The sequence below is a fragment of the Fukomys damarensis genome, unplaced genomic scaffold (genome assembly GCF_012274545.1).
Source record: "Fukomys damarensis isolate Sample0158 unplaced genomic scaffold, DMR_v1.0_HiC HiC_scaffold_10, whole genome shotgun sequence".
Lineage (NCBI taxonomy): Eukaryota > Metazoa > Chordata > Mammalia > Rodentia > Bathyergidae > Fukomys > Fukomys damarensis.
The window spans coordinates 35,431,061-35,448,747 of record NW_022900922.1 but is presented as its reverse complement, the minus strand read 5'-3'; the positions used below and the strand labels follow the sequence as shown (position 1 = coordinate 35,448,747).

General features: G+C 44.6%; 2 protein-coding genes across 11 annotated transcripts in view; one reads left to right on the top strand and one right to left on the bottom strand.

The window, feature by feature from the left end:
- Nucleotides 1–1,857: 1,857 nt before the first annotated feature.
- On the bottom strand, nt 1,858–16,354 carry Fam217a (family with sequence similarity 217 member A). 10 transcript variants are annotated; one of them, XM_010622773.1, is made up of 7 exons: nt 16,026–16,354; nt 9,115–9,184; nt 7,418–7,499; nt 7,282–7,295; nt 6,527–6,601; nt 6,369–6,433; nt 1,858–3,253 (listed from the first exon to the last, which is right to left on the bottom strand). In XM_010622773.1, exons 2-7 carry the CDS (start codon nt 9,148–9,150, stop codon nt 2,056–2,058), a joined length of 1,470 nt encoding a protein of 489 aa, XP_010621075.1. In that variant the 5' UTR covers nt 9,151–9,184; nt 16,026–16,354; the 3' UTR covers nt 1,858–2,055. The 10 variants fall into 10 exon arrangements, with proteins under 10 accessions (XP_010621075.1, XP_010621076.1, XP_010621074.1 ...); XM_010622774.1 differs by lacking the exon at nt 16,026–16,354 and adding an exon at nt 13,856–14,114; XM_010622772.1 differs by lacking the exon at nt 16,026–16,354 and adding an exon at nt 10,406–10,477.
- A 62-nt stretch (nt 16,355–16,416) lies between these two features.
- The window catches only part of CUNH6orf201 (chromosome unknown C6orf201 homolog), an 18,111-nt gene continuing 16,840 nt past the window's right edge, over nt 16,417–17,687 (top strand). Inside the window, exon 1 of the mRNA XM_010622786.3 lies at nt 16,417–16,741. Coding sequence (XP_010621088.1) covers nt 16,549–16,741 — 193 coding nt within the window. The 5' untranslated portion in view covers nt 16,417–16,548. The remainder of the gene's footprint in view (nt 16,742–17,687) is intronic.

Here is a 17,687-nt window from a genome sequence, read left to right as displayed (position 1 = left end):
TGGCAGTGCATCTGGTATGTTTCTGATATATTAAAAGCAGTCTGGGGCCATGGTTGAAAACCATCTGTCTGCTAGGAGTTTGGGTGGCTTCCTGTTCAGGTTTACTAACAACCTAGAGAAAGTAGCTTGGTTATGTTTCCAGTAAGAAGCTTGCCTTACGAACATCGTTTCCACCTGTTTCTTCTATACTTCCATCTGATGTGGTGATCCAGCGGTAGGTTCACTTACCAGAGAAGCCCAGACCCAGTTTCTGCACATTCACATGGACCGTAGCCTATCGTGCAGGGATACGTGAGGTGGCCTGTTAGGAGTTGTCCTTACTCTGCTGACAGTTAATGCGGTGCCGGTGCTGCCCCTCCTGTGTCATTCCCATTTCCCTGTTGGGGTTTTTGAATATCTGCTGTATGTCAGGCACTTTTCACCCACAGTCACCTAATCCTCCTGTGATGACATGGGAAAAAGAATTCCACCCACTGTATCCAGCGAGTGAAGCAGAGTTAAGGAAATGATCTTCAGTGTTTGAGTGGTTCATAAAGAGCTGGGTTCAAATTCAGACAGTGCTTATCACCACTGACAACATAATCCTAGTGATGGAAAAGTCCACCTGCCAATCAGAGTACTGCTCACCAAGCAAGATCTGGTGTGAGCATGCCCCTTCCTGGAGTTGGGAATAAAATTCAGGTAAGTAAAGGGAAGTAGACGTGATTAGAAAGGGCTGACCGAAAACAGTTCTGGACTCAAGGTTCTAGGGAATTGTGGGAATGAGAAAGATGATTGACAGAAACCAACGCAGGTCAGTGCTTTGGAATTGAGTGAAAATGCAAGTCCAGTCCTGCAGTCTATTGTGTTGACACAATAGAAAATTCTTTTGAAGTTAAACTGAAAGCTGAGTATACTTCCTGTGACCCCTGCTTCTAAGAAAACTCTTACTCTTTCACTAAAAGTAAAAAGGAAACAAGCTACATTTGCTCTCTTCAACATTTATTTGAATTACCCTTTAGTACTACACACCAGTCCCGAACTCTTACTCCATCTCATCTGGGAGGGTGACACAAAAATAGTCACTGTCGGGATGGTGAGTGGGGAGAGGCCTTTGGTCCCTTTGGGTAATGTCTGTGTGATTTGAATTCACCGATCATCCACTCAAAACCAAAGCACATATACCCCAAAATATCCAAACCTTTGATTTGTTAAATTCAGTCTGCATTTTTCAAAGAGTGAGCAAAGACCCCGCCCCCTGCACGTTAAAATCGTTTGTATTTTCGTTTCTCCCAAAAGTTCTGTTTCAGTAAGCCTGACAAATTAGGACTCATGTTTTTGTTTCCCTGACTCAGGTGGAATAAAATTTGTGCGATCTTCCCTCTTCCCAGTCAGCAGCCTGGGTTTCAGCTAACCAGGACTGAGGCAGAAATGTACAGCCTTGGGGAAAAACTAGCAGCAGTATGAGGTTTTGCCTGTTCTGGACTGTGCTTACTCAACTCAGTATTACCCTCCGCATTTTAAACTATTAGGTTTGAGTGGAAACAGGTTATTTTATGCCAAAACCTCTAGGGCTCAAAAGAACTGAAGTTTCATTGTAACTGACAGAGGGCCTGAGAAAAAGAATTTGAGAGGGTCTAAAGGATCTTGTATATTCATTTGTGGAAACAGCAATTTCTTTAAATTTTTAGGGGACAAGAAAATGTCCAAAGCTCAGGGTGGCAGATGGAGAGGGAGGGACTGAAGGGATCACTGACCAAATTTACTTGAACCTTACATGACCGTATCTTTGAACATAATGAAACAGCAGTAAATCAGGTAATACCATTTATTGACAATGAAATTATACTGACAAAGTCATTTGAATAGTTTGGTTTACTAAGTAAAACATCTCTAAAATGTTAAGTCCAAAAGGTGATCAGATAGGTCAGTGTAGAAGCCCGTTACAAGTACTGCAGCAGTGATTCAAATCATGCCAAGCAGTGACGTGTGTGGTTTTCATCTTCTCTATCTCAGAATGAGCCACATTTTAGCCAGGCTTCCAATGGATCTGCTCGCAATCCAGTGTGAGTTGAGTTATTTTTGGTCAATGAATGAGTACTTAGCCTTACCTATGAAGGAAGGTGACAAATAGTTTAGCTTCTGGATATAGAATGGCCTTTTCAGTAGTATAGTTCTTTGGTGGAGTTTCTTTCTGGCTCTTGGAGTCTTAGTTTCTTCCTTGTGATTTTCAGGAAAAGACAAGGCCACAGATGAAACTGGTATCAGAGACCTTGGTGGCAGAGCTCGTCTTGAGACCATTTTAACCAGTGACTGACTTGTTTGGGAGGTACTAGGCTTGGGTGAGAGTTCTTGACGTGAGTCTAAGATGGGACTTTGGGGGTTCTTGGTATCATAAGTTGCGGTCAGCTGTGTGTGCAGTTTTAGAGCTGGTGTTTTGGGGTTCCACTTATATTTGCTGGAATTGCTCCAATGCCATTTTGAAGCGTTTTGTTCAAGCTTGCCGGAACCAGAATTGGGTTTTGCCTTTTCTCGACTTTTATCTACACATGATGCCTGAAGACTCAAAGAGTCAGGAAGCTTTGGCTGTCTCACTTTTGATACAGCTTTGGAGGAAGAGGGTGGTTCAGAAACAGCTGAAGCACAGGACAGCATTTGCAGTCGCGGCCTCTCTTTCTGTATAGTCGTATGCTGTAATCTTTCCAGTTCCAGCAAACGAGTGATCAGGTGTTCGGTGGAGCTGTCTGGAGGTTCCGCTGTGGCTTTCCAGTTTTCACATTTGGAGAGGGCCAATTTGTGCAAGTCCAGAGTATCAAAGGGAGGGGGAAGAAAATCAGGATACGGAAATGTTTCGGTGGGTTCCTCAGTAAAAGATTCCTCAATGTTGTCTATTTTTTCTGGCTTTAAATTCATGTCCATCTTAAAATAGCTGAGCAAGGTATCATTTGTCTTCTCGTTCTCTGATAAATCACTTTCGTCTGTTAAATTTTCTCCCACACTGCTGTTTCCATATCTCAGATTACACACTGGAGCAGGTAAAGTTTCTGCGTTGTTGTTTTCTGTGGTGGAACATGAATTAATTTGAAGCTTGTTTCTGCCCTTAAAGAAGTCTCCGTCAGCGGAGGGCCAGCAGAGACTGGGCATATGCAGGGCGGCATGAGAACCCACTTGTGTATCGGCTGGGGTGCTGGCTAAAGAGCGGGTCAGAGTGCAGGGCTGTGTGGAGCTACTGGTTCCACTCGAGCCACTTTCCACTGAGGATTTTTTTAATGCCCTTTAAAAAATAATGCAATTGATGAATGGTTTGTAGACTAGAATTAAGGTGCTAGTCAATGATATGAATGAGTACACTATCAAAGTTGGTTAATGGACATGTTAAATTCCAAATATGCTAAATTACATACAACTATATACATTCGGGCATAGATTAAAATGTTAATTGGGATCCTTTGCACAAACAACTCACTAGATTATGAGCCTCAAAACAGCTAACTGACTATGAATAACTACCAGGGCAAAAGCGGCTGCTACTGTATCCCTTTGCTTATACTGTACAGGAAATTAGGGAGTCTGAAAACGAGGCCATCCACCTCAAGCCGAGATTCAGTGAAATGCCAATTGACCCAGAATTAGACAAAAGGAAACTTTGAAAGAATGTAATTAGGTTACTTACCCAAGGTTTCTCTGTTAACTACTTTGCTTTCTCAAAATTATTTTAAGGAAGGTAGTAAACCACATCTGGCAAACAATCCCAGACTGAGCCTCTGGTAGTTTTCCTCTAATGGTGATCTTTTATTTTAGGAGTAGTACATGTAAGTATTATATTTAAATAATACTGACATATACACAAATTATATTGAGAAATGCAAAAAAGCCAGCTCATAGATCAGTGAGTTTCTAGTTGTTTTTAAGATAACTAGAAAGTAAAAGATTTGGTGCATTTAATTGCATAAAGTTTCAGTATCTCTTCTTTTAAGGCCACCTTATAGTAAAGATAAGGAAATTGAGGGTTTTGAAAAATACTTTCATTTTTACAGAAAGTGATATATTCATTTAGCTAAATACTGCAGACATTGCTTTGCTTTTGGACAGTCACAGGAAAAACGCTAAATCCACAATTTTTAAGAGACATGGCCCATGAGGAAGAGTCAAGAGCGTGAAATCCACGGGCTGAGGCCCAGGTTTGAACGACTCTGCCACAGCTCAGCCAGCAAACTAGAAATGATATCCACTCGGGTAGTCTGCGGGGCAGGCCAGTGCCGTGTGCGTGCACTTGGCGAGATTCTCAGCGCTGCATGGAAGTCAGCATTGCTATTACTCTTGCTGATCGTGTGTTGAAGAGAACATTTTTAGTAAGATATTTCGCCGATACCAGACTTCCATGTCTGCACCATGATGGAGCCTCCTCCCCAGGATTAACAGTGAATTCCTTTCAGACACACAGTTCTGCTTAGCCCTCACGGTAACCACAAGAGATGGGCTCTTGTATTTTCCACCTCCTACAGATCAGGACACTGAGGTACGGAGTGGCTGAGGTCAAAAATCTAGTAAGTGGTGAAGCTGGGACTTGAACTAGGTAGTGACAGCTCACAGCTGTGATCCCAACCACTGCCTTTTCCTGCCTCGATTGATGCTCACTGCTTCCCTCCTGTGACAGAATTCTTTTGACCTCTTTCCTTGAAATCCTTGTTCCCAGCTGAGTTCCTTCTCATAAAAGCAGGTTTTCCTATCTCCACCAGTACCAATACCTGCTTAGGACTTGGCTCACCACAATTCCCTTTAGCACTTCTAAATTTGAAGTGCTGAATTTCAACCTAAGGGGAGCTTTATTCCGGGCCTTGTGGAAGTAAAATCCTCCCACCAGGAGACAGGTGCTAGCAAGTGAACCACACTGTTGTTACAACTGGATAAAGAGAGGAACAGAGGCTGTCCATCTATCAGCACACTAAAAGTGACACAGCACAGTGCTCAGTAAAGGGAAATTTCTGAGTACCACTAACTTGCATTTTCAAACAGTAGCTGGGCTGGGAATTTAGCACAGTGGTGCTGCCGCTGCCTGCCTTCCAAGTGCAAGGACCTGAGTTTGATCCCCAGTACCCTCCCCACCGCACCCCAAAAAGAGAATATAGAACAGTCTAGCTGGTTCTAATATACAATTAAAATTTAAGAACCAAAAAATAAGACTCCAACCCCAGTGAAGTTTTGAGAAGTCATATACACTGGTAACCATGAGCATAAACCAAGCTATATTTGCATCCCAGTTCTACATCTACTGTGAGACTTTGGGCAAGTTACTTAATCGTCACCACATCATGGAGTCCTCATCTGTAAAACAGGGTTACTGACAACCATACTTACATTGTAAGATTGGCGAGAGAGTTAAATGTGTTCACACATTTAAGGAATTAAAATAGTTCCTGCACATGAAATAGTACTTTCCTATTAAATTATGTGATATGAAAAACACTGAAAGTTTAAGAAAATTATTGCAGTAAAAGACACATTGCGTTCATCTGCCTCAGAGACACCCCTCTCCTCTAACACACCCATCTATCCCTTTATTCTTGCCACTTTCTGCAGTGGTTCTAGAAGTCCTATTTCATGTGTATCTTTAATTGCATGGTCCTCAGGGTCCTGAATTGATTCAAAACATTTACTTTTCGCGGTCATCTTGACTTCGGGGAAGCATCAGAAGTCGCATGGTGCCAGGTCTATTCAATAAAGCGGATAGGACACACTCTTGTGGTCATGAGTCTGCCTTTCTGCTGGACGGCACTGGGTAGCAACATTCACTGTATTTTCGCTCACACCTTATAAACACATGAAAGAGAATTTCAAGAACTGCTTCACAGCCGTGCGTGGTGGTGCACGCCTGTAATCCCAGCATTCAGGAAGCTGAGGCAGGAGGATCGCTGTGAGTTCGAGACCAGCCTGGGCTACATAGTGAGTTCCTGGTCAGTCTCAACTACACAGTGAGACCCTGTCTCAAAAAAGAACTTAAGAAAGTGGCAAGAATGACGAGGTGTGTTTGACGCAAGGGCAGATGTTCTGAAGGGGATCGATGAGATGACACTGTGTCTTTTATTATAATAACTTTTTAAATCTTTAAACATTCCATGTTCCTTTTCCTTTCAACAAGAAGTAGAACCCCCTGAGCTTCCCTTGTGAGGGGTCAACTCTTCCCTCCTACCCAAACACGGGCTATCTAGTATCCGCAGCCACTTGAGGTTTTAAAAAAGGGTGCGTTTGCATACTTTCCCACTATTCACACACAACACTTTCTATCTTGTGGTTATTTTTGGTCCTTGTATTTCAAGTCATTAACTCACCTACATTGAGCTTTATTTCAATAATTTAGAGAATTACAAAAAAAAAAAACAACTTCTCACCTGGTCTCCATGCTGCTTTCATTGAAAGGGTAACTCCATAACTGGAATATCTCTTGTTCACTATTCTAATAACAGAAAAACCATGAACAGTGTTTCAGGGGCTGTGAATGTTTTCAAGAAGACAATACTTTCAGATCAAGGACGGGGAGCTCACCTACCTGTGCTCCCCTGGGAGCGTGCACTGACACACTCAGTTCTAGCATCAGCTGCACCACTGGGATCTCCATGTGGTTCTGTAAAGCAGCAGAAGGCTTTTAAATACGTCTCTGTCCCCTACTCATGTTCTAAGAATGTATAGTTCTTGTCCTAGCCAAGGAGAGTAAAATCCAGGGTACTCTCCCCTTAGGCATTTAGAAATAATTTTTAATGATTTCAGCAGAAATTAACATATTCTTGTTAATACGAAACACCATTAACCATGAGCCTTAGATAGGTATCATTAAGATTACCTTAATTTGGGGGCCAGGGACTTAGCTCAGTGGCACCGCACCTGCCTCATAAGTGCAAGGTCCTGAGTTCAATCCCCAGTACTAGGAAAAGATTACCTTTATTTTATAGTTGTGTTTAATATTTTGATCAAAATGGTATGTGAAAACATTAACTTTATACTTCTTCAAAACAGGATAGTGACCATTTCACCTGCTTCAAGATATCTTAAGGGCTGAGGCCACTTCCCTTTGGGCAACAAAACACTGTATTTACTACAGTGTCACTTTTCAATTATAGTATTGTTCTGTTCTGTGGAAAAATAATGTAGCAAAATAAACTTGTAGCCTTGTCGAATACTGAAGGCTATGATTTGATGAACTCTACAGAAATATAATTTTAAGTTTGCAGAAGAAAAAAAAATTTAAAGAACCTGTATGTAATTTTCAAACAGTAGATTCTGTGACTTAAAGCCCAGTATCCTTACCTTTGCAATTTTGCCTGAAAGAATGTGAATAAAAAAATGATGATTAATAGTAACACAAAGCAGTTATTATTTAAAACAAACCCCTTTAGTATGAGTCGTTGTTGCAGCAGAAGTACACACATGCAGGACTTCTTACCACCTGCCGTGTTATTCCTTCCAGGTGGGAGGTTATTTTCAGGAGCAGGGACTTCTGAATCCAAATTCCAGTGAGATAAATTCTAAAACAATATTGTTTTAGGATAAACTTATAACATGAAAAAAATTTAAAAGCTCAAACACAATTTTACATGTTCTTTCGGTAAATTAAGATAAAATGCACAAAACTTAATGACCCCCCTTGTCCTCCTGCAGAGACACAACCAGCTTTTGGAGGAACCTGCAGTTTCTTTGTAACAAACCATCACCAGCACCGTAACCCCTGTCACTCAGGAACTGGAAAGGCTTTCACAGCAACTTGTTTCCATTCTCATTTTTTGTTAAAGATAAAGACACACAGGTTTTCAAAAATTGATTGGAAAATGTACCCAGATGTCCTGTTCGGTGTGTCTCTGGGACCCAGAGGCACAGTCCTCAGGGTTTCTGTCCCTGAGGACCCGATCTAAAGCCCTACACAATCTTTCCAACAACCAAGGAAAACTCTAATCCTTCCATTATACTCAGCGCTGTCCAGCCTGTTACTCATCCTGGATTTCAGATGTTGAGAAATGTTCAGGAAATAGTCAAAAAGAAGCTTAAAAGAAAAGGGAGAGGTACGAATAAACACCGAGCATTTCTGTTCCGTGCTGTGGGGTATGCTTGTAACACTTTAGTCTGGAAGAGACAGCGATAAGGTGATTTGTTTGTAAGATAGTAATTTTTTAGGAATTGAACTTGATTATTATTTTTTATCTCAAAAGAGAACAAACCTTTCTGAGCAAGTGTAGTGTTGGGTATTATTGGGCAGCATCTCTACACTGAGGCAGGATGGGGAGAAATAAGCTTCCACATGGCAGGAGGATTTCATTTATCCCCGGAGAGGAATGATGTTTGGATGCGGGAAAGGAGGCTGCCAATTGTCTTCCTCTGGAGGTTGTGATAAATCAGATGCATAATTTTCTGCTCTCTGGGATGATATAAATGAGGCCTAATCTCCACGTGAGAATCACCCCATTCTCACCCTGAGAACTTTTCAAAAATAATAGCTGAGAATGAGGCTCGGAGGTGGTGGCTTGCTTAGCACCTGGGGCCCTCTGCTCCCAGCACTTAAGAAAAAAAAGGAAAACTCTGCAGGTTCTGATTCCCTGTGGATGTCAAGTATCTTTCAGTTTTGTGATCCTGGGACACTAGTGTGAGAAATGTACTGTGAGAGAAATGTCTTTGTATTAAAGCAGGAAAGGGAAGGTGATAAGACTGCTATTTGCACAGGGAAGGTAACACAAGCACCTGTGAGGAAGGAGGGCCAGGCAAAGAGGAAGTTGGCTAGTTTGCAAATTTCCCAAGGGCTAGGAATTTTTATTTTTTGGTATCTCATCTACTTTATCAAAATTTTTCACAACGTACATCTAAGAAAATAAAAAACGTGAGCATTTCCCGGTTAGTTGGTATCTTTTACAAAATCCAGTTGCAATTAGCAATGTTTTGAGATCTGGAGGGAAGCCAACTAACTCCTTTTCTTAAAAGAAATAAAAATTTGGGCCGGGGATTTAGCTCAGCGGTTCGGTGGCCTGCTTTAAGGACCAGAGTTCAATCCCCGGTACCAAAAAAGAAAGAAAAATTCTCCATTTGCTATCCCAAATGTGCCAAGGGGAGAACTCAGTGCAAAATGCCGGGGCCGGTGCAGCGGGGTGAGCCTACCTCCTGAGACCCCCGGGGCGCGCCTCTTCTCCCCATCTCTGCGCAGCTGCTCCTCTGAGTCTCTGCGGTCCTATAAGGGCAACACCGGTGCAGAAGCAGGTGGGAGCACGGCTCCCTTCCACTGGAGGTGAAGGGAGGGACAGAGCTCCCAGGGATCGGATCGATCGCGCTGGCTCTGGGTGACATCTCCAGCAAAGGGGTGGGGAGGGGAGAAAGGAAGGAAAGAAGTGAGGAAGCGAAAGAAGGGGGAAAGCAGGAAGGAAGGAAAGAGTAGGAAAGGCAGAAGGAAGGAAGGAAACAAGGAACAAGAAGAAAGGGGGGAGAAAGAAAGAAGAAAGGGAAGGCAGGAAAGTGGGCTCGAGGTTTGGGAAGCAGGAGGCGGGGTGAAATGGGAAGGTCGGCCCCAAGGTGAATCAGGCCAGCAAAGGCCCGGACCAAAGCAATTGACTGAGACGAGGAAGCTAAAGAGCAGAGATGCTGAGTAAGAAAATGAAACACATTGGAAAAGATATGGCGAATCGTCTGGAACTCATAGAAAAGGGCCAGGATGTCTGCTTTTCACCATTAACAACCAAAAAGTCTCCACCTGAAGGCAGGGTTGATCTCAAGCACAAACCAGAGACACCCTCCGCCCCCACCCGTGAGTCAGCCAGTGTCATCCACACTGGACCAGCCTGGAGTCCACAACCCCCGCCGCTGGCTAAGGTAACAATAATGGAGAACTCTAAGATTTTAAACCAAGCGGTCTGAAAAGACTCAAAGGAAAGCCACTGAGGCGTCAGTATGTTCGCTAATCATTTATAATCGTTTTATTGTCTCCTTGAGGGACAGGTATATTTTGAAGAAATGGGAGGTATAAATATAGTTCAGAAAATTCGTGAACCCTGACGTATTAAAAGAAGGATTGAAAAATGCAAGAGGAAGCCAGGCATGGTGGCTCGTGCCTGTAATTCCAGTACTCTGGGGGCTGAAGCAGGAGGATCTCAAATTCATGGCCAGCCTGGGCGATTTAGTGAATTAGGGTGAACCTGTTGCCAAATTTTTTTATAAAAACTGCAGGAGGATGGAGGCCTTTGAGTAGGGGTTCAGCCATGCCACCGCCCCCCCGCCCCATTCAGGCCTCTGTCCAGAAAAGGCGGCCACACTTGGCAGGCCCTGCAGACAGGCCACTGTGGGTGCGTTAAGGACGTCAGGGTAGGGGGTCTGCTCCCAGGCCGAGGCTGGGCTCCATGAGGACCCTGGCCAGGGACAGCCTGCGGTGCACTCAGTCACCAGGCTGGGCCTCGCTTACCCTGGGCGCCTGCCCACGTGTCCTCCCGGGCCCTCTCTGAGGGGGAGCTGAAGGGCAGCAGCCGGCGGCCGGCTGGGCTGCTGATTCGCGTATCCTGTCGCCTGGCAACGCCTCCTGGTCGCCCTGCAACGCCCTGTCTGCTGCCAGGCAACGCCCTAAACTCCATCCCTATTCTGGAGCGCTCCTCCGGGGCTGAGGAGACTGGAGTTCTAGCTATGCCTGTAACGCCTGCTTTAAAGAACACAGTGGAAGAGGCGGCCCCTGCTGAGAGCAAGACTGCCTCGGGTCCCTTCAGAGCAGACATAATTAAAATGACAAAAAGTGGACTTTTTTTCTGTCTAGTCTACACTTAGATTGTGAGAGCCCAATTTTGTACCGCCAAATACATCTCTTGCTATAGCTCTGTGAAATAAGGTGGGGGGGTGAAAAATATATACAATCATTTCCTTTCCCATGACCATCGGACACACACACACAAAAATCAAAGCTAATTATATGAATAAGTAAATGACTACTGAAAGGACAGCCTCAGTACCACAGAATAAATAAATAAATACATCATCACTTCTTTACAATAAAGGATCAGTATTTGAGGAGAAACTTCTGCTGCCCCTCACCAGTGAAACCACTGTGTTCTGGCAGGTTGAACACCAGGCTCTCTAGATTCAAAACTCCAAATACTTCAGTAAGAACCTCAGAGGCAATGCTCCTTCATACCTGAGGGACACAGTCTCTGGCCCCTTTGAGAATATTCTCAGAAATGCACATACAGGTCCACGCCAGATACTGAAGGCATGCCAAAGGTTTCTCGGGTCTTTGTCACCACCCAACCCCGAGCCCACACGTCTGTCTCCTCCCTCTCCGTTTCCTTTCCTCCTCAGGGGTTTCTGCTTCTCCCTCCTGACTATTTCATAACAACCTCGACTCTGTGCTCCTCACAATCCTGTCACCTGTTCCCCGTTTCATTGTCCATCTCCACTCTGTAGAATACAAAACTCTGAGGGCAGGGGCGGTGCCTGTTGGTGCATTAGGTTTTCCCCACACTTCAATGTGGGGCCAAGCCCGTAGCACAAGTGCAGGGAGCAAAGGGAAAGGAACGAAGTCGGCAGGGGTCTCATTTCCAGCTACCTCCTGGGCATCCCTCTGCTACAATGACAAATATGTCTGCTATTTCACAATTGTCCCACTCCTTCAGGACAGATGATATTTTCACTTTCCCTATAATGAAGCTTTTTAAAAACCCTCTCCTTTGAAAAAAATCTTCCTAAAACCTAATAGTAGTTCTAGCTCACAAGTCATTTTACCTGTCTGCTCAGGAAGAGTAAATTACTATGTCCTCCCAGATCCCTATTTTAAGTTATAATGCTTTACTTACAATTCCTTGTTTATATTACAGTAGGGTTATTCACGTACATCCTTTTCAACACCACAAAGAAGTGACTGCCCTTTTTTCTGTCTAGCAGAATGCCTGGCATATAGTAGGTGCTCATTTCTATCTTTTATTTTGCTCTTTATTTAGAATTGGATTTCCCATATAAGAGAAACTATGTGATAGTTTAGCTTCTGAGTCTGATTTATTTCACTAAACACTGTGGTCTCACAGTGCATCTACTTTCCTATAAATGACTCAAGTTCATGGCAGAGTAGGACTCCACTGTGTGTAAACACCACACTTTCTTTATCCAGTCATCTGTTGATGGACATTTAGGCCGCTTCCAAGACTGAGCTATTGTTAGCGTGCTGCTGTAAACTGTTCAGTGATGTCTTCAGCCTTCCTTTCCTTTCCTGTTATTATCCCCATGCCACTGTTCTTCCTTTCTCTGGAGACTTCTGCATGCTTGACAGTGGCTCAGAAATCCTGGCTGTCTTTTCCCATCATCACCAACTGGGCAAGTCCATGGCGGTGTCACAGACTTGGGAACAGTCCCGGACTTGGGAGCCGGGCCCCAGGCCATTTCCCATAAAGCTCAGGTACAGCTTTGGTACCAATGCTCGGCCCGAGAGAACACACCTCTCTTCAAGGCCATGCCCAGGCTTCAGGGTGGTGGCCGCCAGTTTTTCTGAAATTAGAGCTGCACCAGTTTAGCTAACCTACAGCAAAACCATTCTTTCAAAAAAGAAGAATATGGTAGATCCCCTGGGTCTTGTGGCATTTAGCAGGATCTATTAATTACACTGGCGGTGGTCAGTGTGAGTCAGAGGAAAAGAAGGCGAGCTGTGGTCACTTGTTAGGTCTCGTCAGCTCGCCTTGCCACCACCTCCACTTCCGCTCCTATGGGAAAGGTGATAATAGTGCTCGCCAGGTAACCAGTGTGGACAGCACCTGGAGACAGTGCCTTTCCAGTGTCCTGGATTATGCAAGGAAACGAAAGTGGCGGCCTCGCTGGGTCTCTGGTTATTCTGCAAGGAAAGGTGTCCCTTCAGTTGGGCTCCCTCGGTGCCCTCCATGAGTGGACGCTGCCCATGCACCCACCCACCTTCGTTTTTCCCCTAGGATCACCGAGACTGTGGCTGTCCATGAACTACAACAGAAATCTGTTCAGTGCAATTATGTAAACATTTTCAGAAGGTCAGAGCAATATTTTCTAAAATAACAATATGCAGGTTTTTGTTCTCACATAAAATGCTTAACCAGTGGAAAAATTTCAGATCAATTTGTGCTTAAGATATGGTTTAAATTACTCTTTTAGCCGGGGATTTAGCTCAGTGGTTCGGTGGCCTGCCTTGCAAGTGTAGGGACCGGAGTTCAATCCCAGGTACCAAAAAAATAAAAAATAAATAAAAATTACTCTCTTAAATTTTTAATTGTATTCCTAGTAATTTCTGTGTATTTCAGAAGTAACTGAGTCTATTTACCCCAATTGAGGACTCTGCATTCATCTTAAATATCCTAACTTGCTTGTGTTTGCATAATTCTCTCTTTTTTTTTTTCAGTAATGGGGATCGAACTCAGGACCTTCAGCTTGAGGCAGATACAGCGCCACTGAGCTACATCCCCAGCCCTGCACAGTTCTTTTTAAAGAAAGGTAGATAGTACTTCTACTTTGAAGGTTTTATCCTACATTACCTACTATAAAACTTTGTTTTAAAAATTAAACATTATGCTCTCTTAACCATTTTATTTGAAAGGCTACCATTTTGTTGCAAACAAAATCTTGCTTAGAATCTGCTTATTCCTAGAATAATTGTATAGTGATATATATGAACATATTTCCAAAAGGAAGTGAGATAAACACACATCAGGCAATACTGCCCCTGGATATGTTGCTGCTAGTCCTTTTGAATAAACTCTCCATCATATCTTTTCTCCTTTTTTCTGACTTTACCGCTAGACTCAATTCTCTGGGTTTGTCTTGCTTCAGTTGCCTGTACTCTGTAACCTGGGTCTCTTTGGTCTGCTATCACAGACTCACTTTAAGTTTTGGTGTAAGTTTTAGCATCAGAACTTACTTTCTGGGGCCAGGAAGGATGTGGCCGGGATGCTCTCTCTGGTCCTCAGGGCCTCCCTGCCTCAGTGGCGGTGATTCAAGCACTCTCCTGAGAACGCCTCCTTGGAGAAACCTTGAGATGATCTCATCTCTCCAGAGGATGTTACCAGACTCTCTGCCTTCTGGGAACCAGCTGACCCCATCACTGGCACTGTGGCCAGGGGCAAAGGCAAGGAGTTCAGCAGACACAAGAGCCCTCTGGGCATGGGGGAGAGGGAAGAAGGGAGGAAGGAAGGGAAGAAGGTAGGAAGGGAGAAAGGGAGGGAAGGAGGGAGGGATAAAAGATCAGCCTAACTACAAACACAACATAGTCCCTGATCCTGCCGCCGCCGAGCTGTGGGATCAGTTTAGTTAATAAGGACCTGCAGCCCCAGGAGCCTGCTGGGGCCACCCAGCCTCCAAGGACAGCACCCTGGCTTAGGCACACCTGCTCTTGTCTGTTCTTGGGAGAAAATAATAACTGGCTAAAAACATGGTGTTGGTAAAGGTAAATATATTATTGGCCATTGAACAACAGAACTGGAAATGAGAGGAATACACAGCAAGACACAACATGGAAGCACTTGTTCCTTCAAAGGCTCTTGGGACCACAGGCCATGGCCAACGTGGCTTAACCGGAGATGGCAGTGCGACAGTCAGCAGCCACCGACCCTGACAGCTGGCTTCCCATTCAGACAATGCTCTTTCCCACACTGCAGTTAGAAAAAGTGAGTGAGACTGATTCCTGGGAGAAGCCTTACTCATTAAGACATTAAAGAAAAACATTTACCTCCTGGTAGTTTGTTTAAGAATAAAACTTATGGCTGCATAGTATTCCAGTGTGCAATATGCACCACTTTTCTTCACCCACTCGTCCACTGAGGGGCACTGAGGCTGCCTTCACCTCCCAGTTACTGAGAACAGCGCTGCGATACCCATGGGCAACCAGGTGTTTCTTCACATATGGATTCTGTTTCCTCCTGTGTATACCTAGTAGTGGCATTGTGGGGTCTACAGTTCTAGTTTTAATTTTTCGGGGCTCCTCCGTGCTGTTTTCCACACTGGCTGTGCTAGTTTCCACTCCCACCAACCATGCAGGGCTGCCCTGCAGACTTGCCAGCATTTGCCATTTTTTGTCTTCTTGCTAACTTAAATTTAATAATTGTGATCTATTTCTGCTTTCAGCCAGCTGACCTAGACCTTGATCTTGAGTTTCTGTATGGAAACTTCAGACAGCTATAAGCAAGCATGTTACTGGAGGTTATTTAGAGCAATGGTTACAAACAAATGACCGATTTACATACATGGCATATAAAAAACACATTTTAATAGATCACTTCCTTAGCATATGGAATGGCTTAAAAATTTGTTTAAAAGTTCTTCATTCATGAAAACATTCAAATAATGCACTCAACTTTTTTTTTCTTTTGAAGAAAGAAGCCAGGGCATGTCTGTCAACTGCCAAAACATCCTGCTCGCCCAACTCTGTCATTTCTTTTTTCTTTCCCAAAACACCCATATAATTATGAGAATCTTGTGACACGCAAATCAGTTCTTGTTAGTTCTGTAATATTTAAAATATGTCTGTATTCAAAGTCTACCACTGTAACAGTTTTACTTTTGAGTTGGCAAGTTGAGAGTCAAAAAGTGAAGTTTCATATTTCTTACTTTGGACACTAACGTACCATATGGTATAATCGTGATAGTTTCATATCCTTGGCCAAAAGCTCTTAGGTTTTGTTCAAAACAAAACTGGCCACTCCTAGCAGCTTCTGCCATCGGTACTTGGCTCACATTTCCCCGTTTCTCACCCTTCTGCAGCTCAGTTCCCCACTATTCCTATTCGGGAAGAGTGGTAACCCTAGGGAGCTGGGCAACATGCAGGAACACGGGGATCTCGCAAGCCCTACAGTGATCATTTCCCACATCAGCCAGTTTTCTCACTAGCTTTGACTTGCTTGGGGCTACGCTGGCAAGTTTGGCCGTTTAAAGTTATTTAGTACCTCTACTGTCCTTTGTCCCTGGATCTCAAGTACTAAATGGCTTCTTGTCAAGACTGGTCCATCGAGCCACAGGTGCGAGTTTCTGTCAGTGCTCTTTGCTTCCTCCCTGTGAGGGGGGATCAGAGAACAGGCAGCAGCTTGGCCTCTTACCTGTGCTAACCCAGACATCTCTCAGTTGGGGGCCATGACTCTGTCCTCCGTTCTGCTAAGGCTGTGACCGTAGTCTCTCCGCTGGGGCCTTGGAGGTCAGTGGGGTCTTAATATGCACACACGGGTGTGAGGGCTCTGCTGCGTAGATGGGAAGACAACACCAGATGTGTGTCCACCGCCTCCCTTCCCTTTCCCTGAGGAAAGCCCGCTTCTCTCCTCAGCACTTGTCCATGTCGGTGGGAAGTGGAGTTTCTGTGGAAAATCCCTAAAAACCCGGCAGGCAGGGCAGGGTATTTCCCTGGCCTGCTTCTCTCGCGGTGGAGATGGGGGTGAGCTCTCAGGGTTCCGGGTCCACACCCGCTCCATTGTGACACACGCTCGGAATGCAAAGTGGTCAGAGACTGGAAAGGAACTTCCCTGAACTCTTCTTGGACATGGAAGGGAGCTGGAAGAGGGAGCAGGCGGGAGGCACCCTCCGCTCTGAACTCTCTGTTTGTGAGTCTCTGTAACTCAAGGGTCCGTCATGGGCACAGCCGGCAATGACCCACAAGTGATGCAATTCCCACCCATTGACCAAAAGAGAGCGCGGAAAAACTATGCCAATCCCAATGATCTGCGCCACACCTTTGAGGCTCTGTCTAACCTCCACAAGTTGCTCCCGAATCATAGGATGGAGACGCTTCACTCCTACAAGAGCGACGAGGACAGAAAGAAATGTATGTGAGTAAGCAAGCATTTCATCTCGACAAAAATTGTCTCCTTGGGGGCTAGCGGGTCCTGGAGATGGACTTGGGGCCTTCGCACTGAGCTACACCCCCAGCTGAGCTTCTCTTCTATCTTGAGACAGGGTCTTGGTAAATTGTACAGGTGGGGTTGGGACTTACAGTCCGCCCCCTCAGCCTCTCAGAGCTCAGGCATTCTAAGCCTGTGCCCCTATGGTCAGCTCAGAATGCCTCTCCTTTCAGCCAGGAGGAAGGACTTATTCTTGCAGGTGGGGTCAGTTCTTGAGATGGCTCCCAGGGCCATGTTCACAGAGCTTGGTGTGGAATCTCCCCACACACTGTAGCTCCTTCTCCTGCTCCTTGCATTTGGTCTTTTATAAGCTGAGCTGGGCCACTCTTCAGGCAAACACACCCGTGGAAACGGACCAAGTGGATTAGTGAGATGACTTTAGGTAGAACGTCAATGAACTCCTTTGCTCTGTTTCCTACTGTTGCTTTCTCCCATGGCCGCAATTCTACTACCACAGGTAGAAGGTGGCTATTTCGCCTGAGGTTGTAAATAACTCACAGTTTTAATTATCATTCTTTTTGAGATAGAGGTCTTACTGCAGGTGGCCTCAAATCCTTGGTTCAAGCGATTTTCCTGCTTCAGCCTTCTGGCACGTGCCACTCACTACACCCCCAGACAGAAACCAGCAATTTTTCCAGTTGACTGAAAATAGCTTGCCATTCTTGAAATTTAACCAATTTGTAAAATCCAGTAAAGCCTGCTTCCTGAATGATTGAATGGGGGACACAGGTAGACAGAATCCACCTCTGCCTATGAACTTAGAAGACAAAGGAGAATACAGAGGGCTGGGGATTTAGCTCAGTGGTTCTGCTGCCTGCCTTGCAAGCACAAAGACCTGAGTTTGATCCCCATACCAAAAAAAAAAAAAAA

Coding starts and splice junctions, on each gene's coding strand:
- Fam217a (XM_010622771.1), bottom strand. CDS start 9,300: ATGTCACCCAGAGCCAGCGCGATCGATCCGATCCCTGGGAGCTCTGTC. Junction 7,500..9,114: donor CGCCCCGGGGGTCTCAGGAG/GTAGGCTCACCC, acceptor ATATTGTTTTAG/AATTTATCTCACTGGAATTT. Junction 6,434..6,526: donor ACGCTCCCAGGGGAGCACAG/GTAGGTGAGCTC, acceptor TTCTGTTATTAG/AATAGTGAACAAGAGATATT.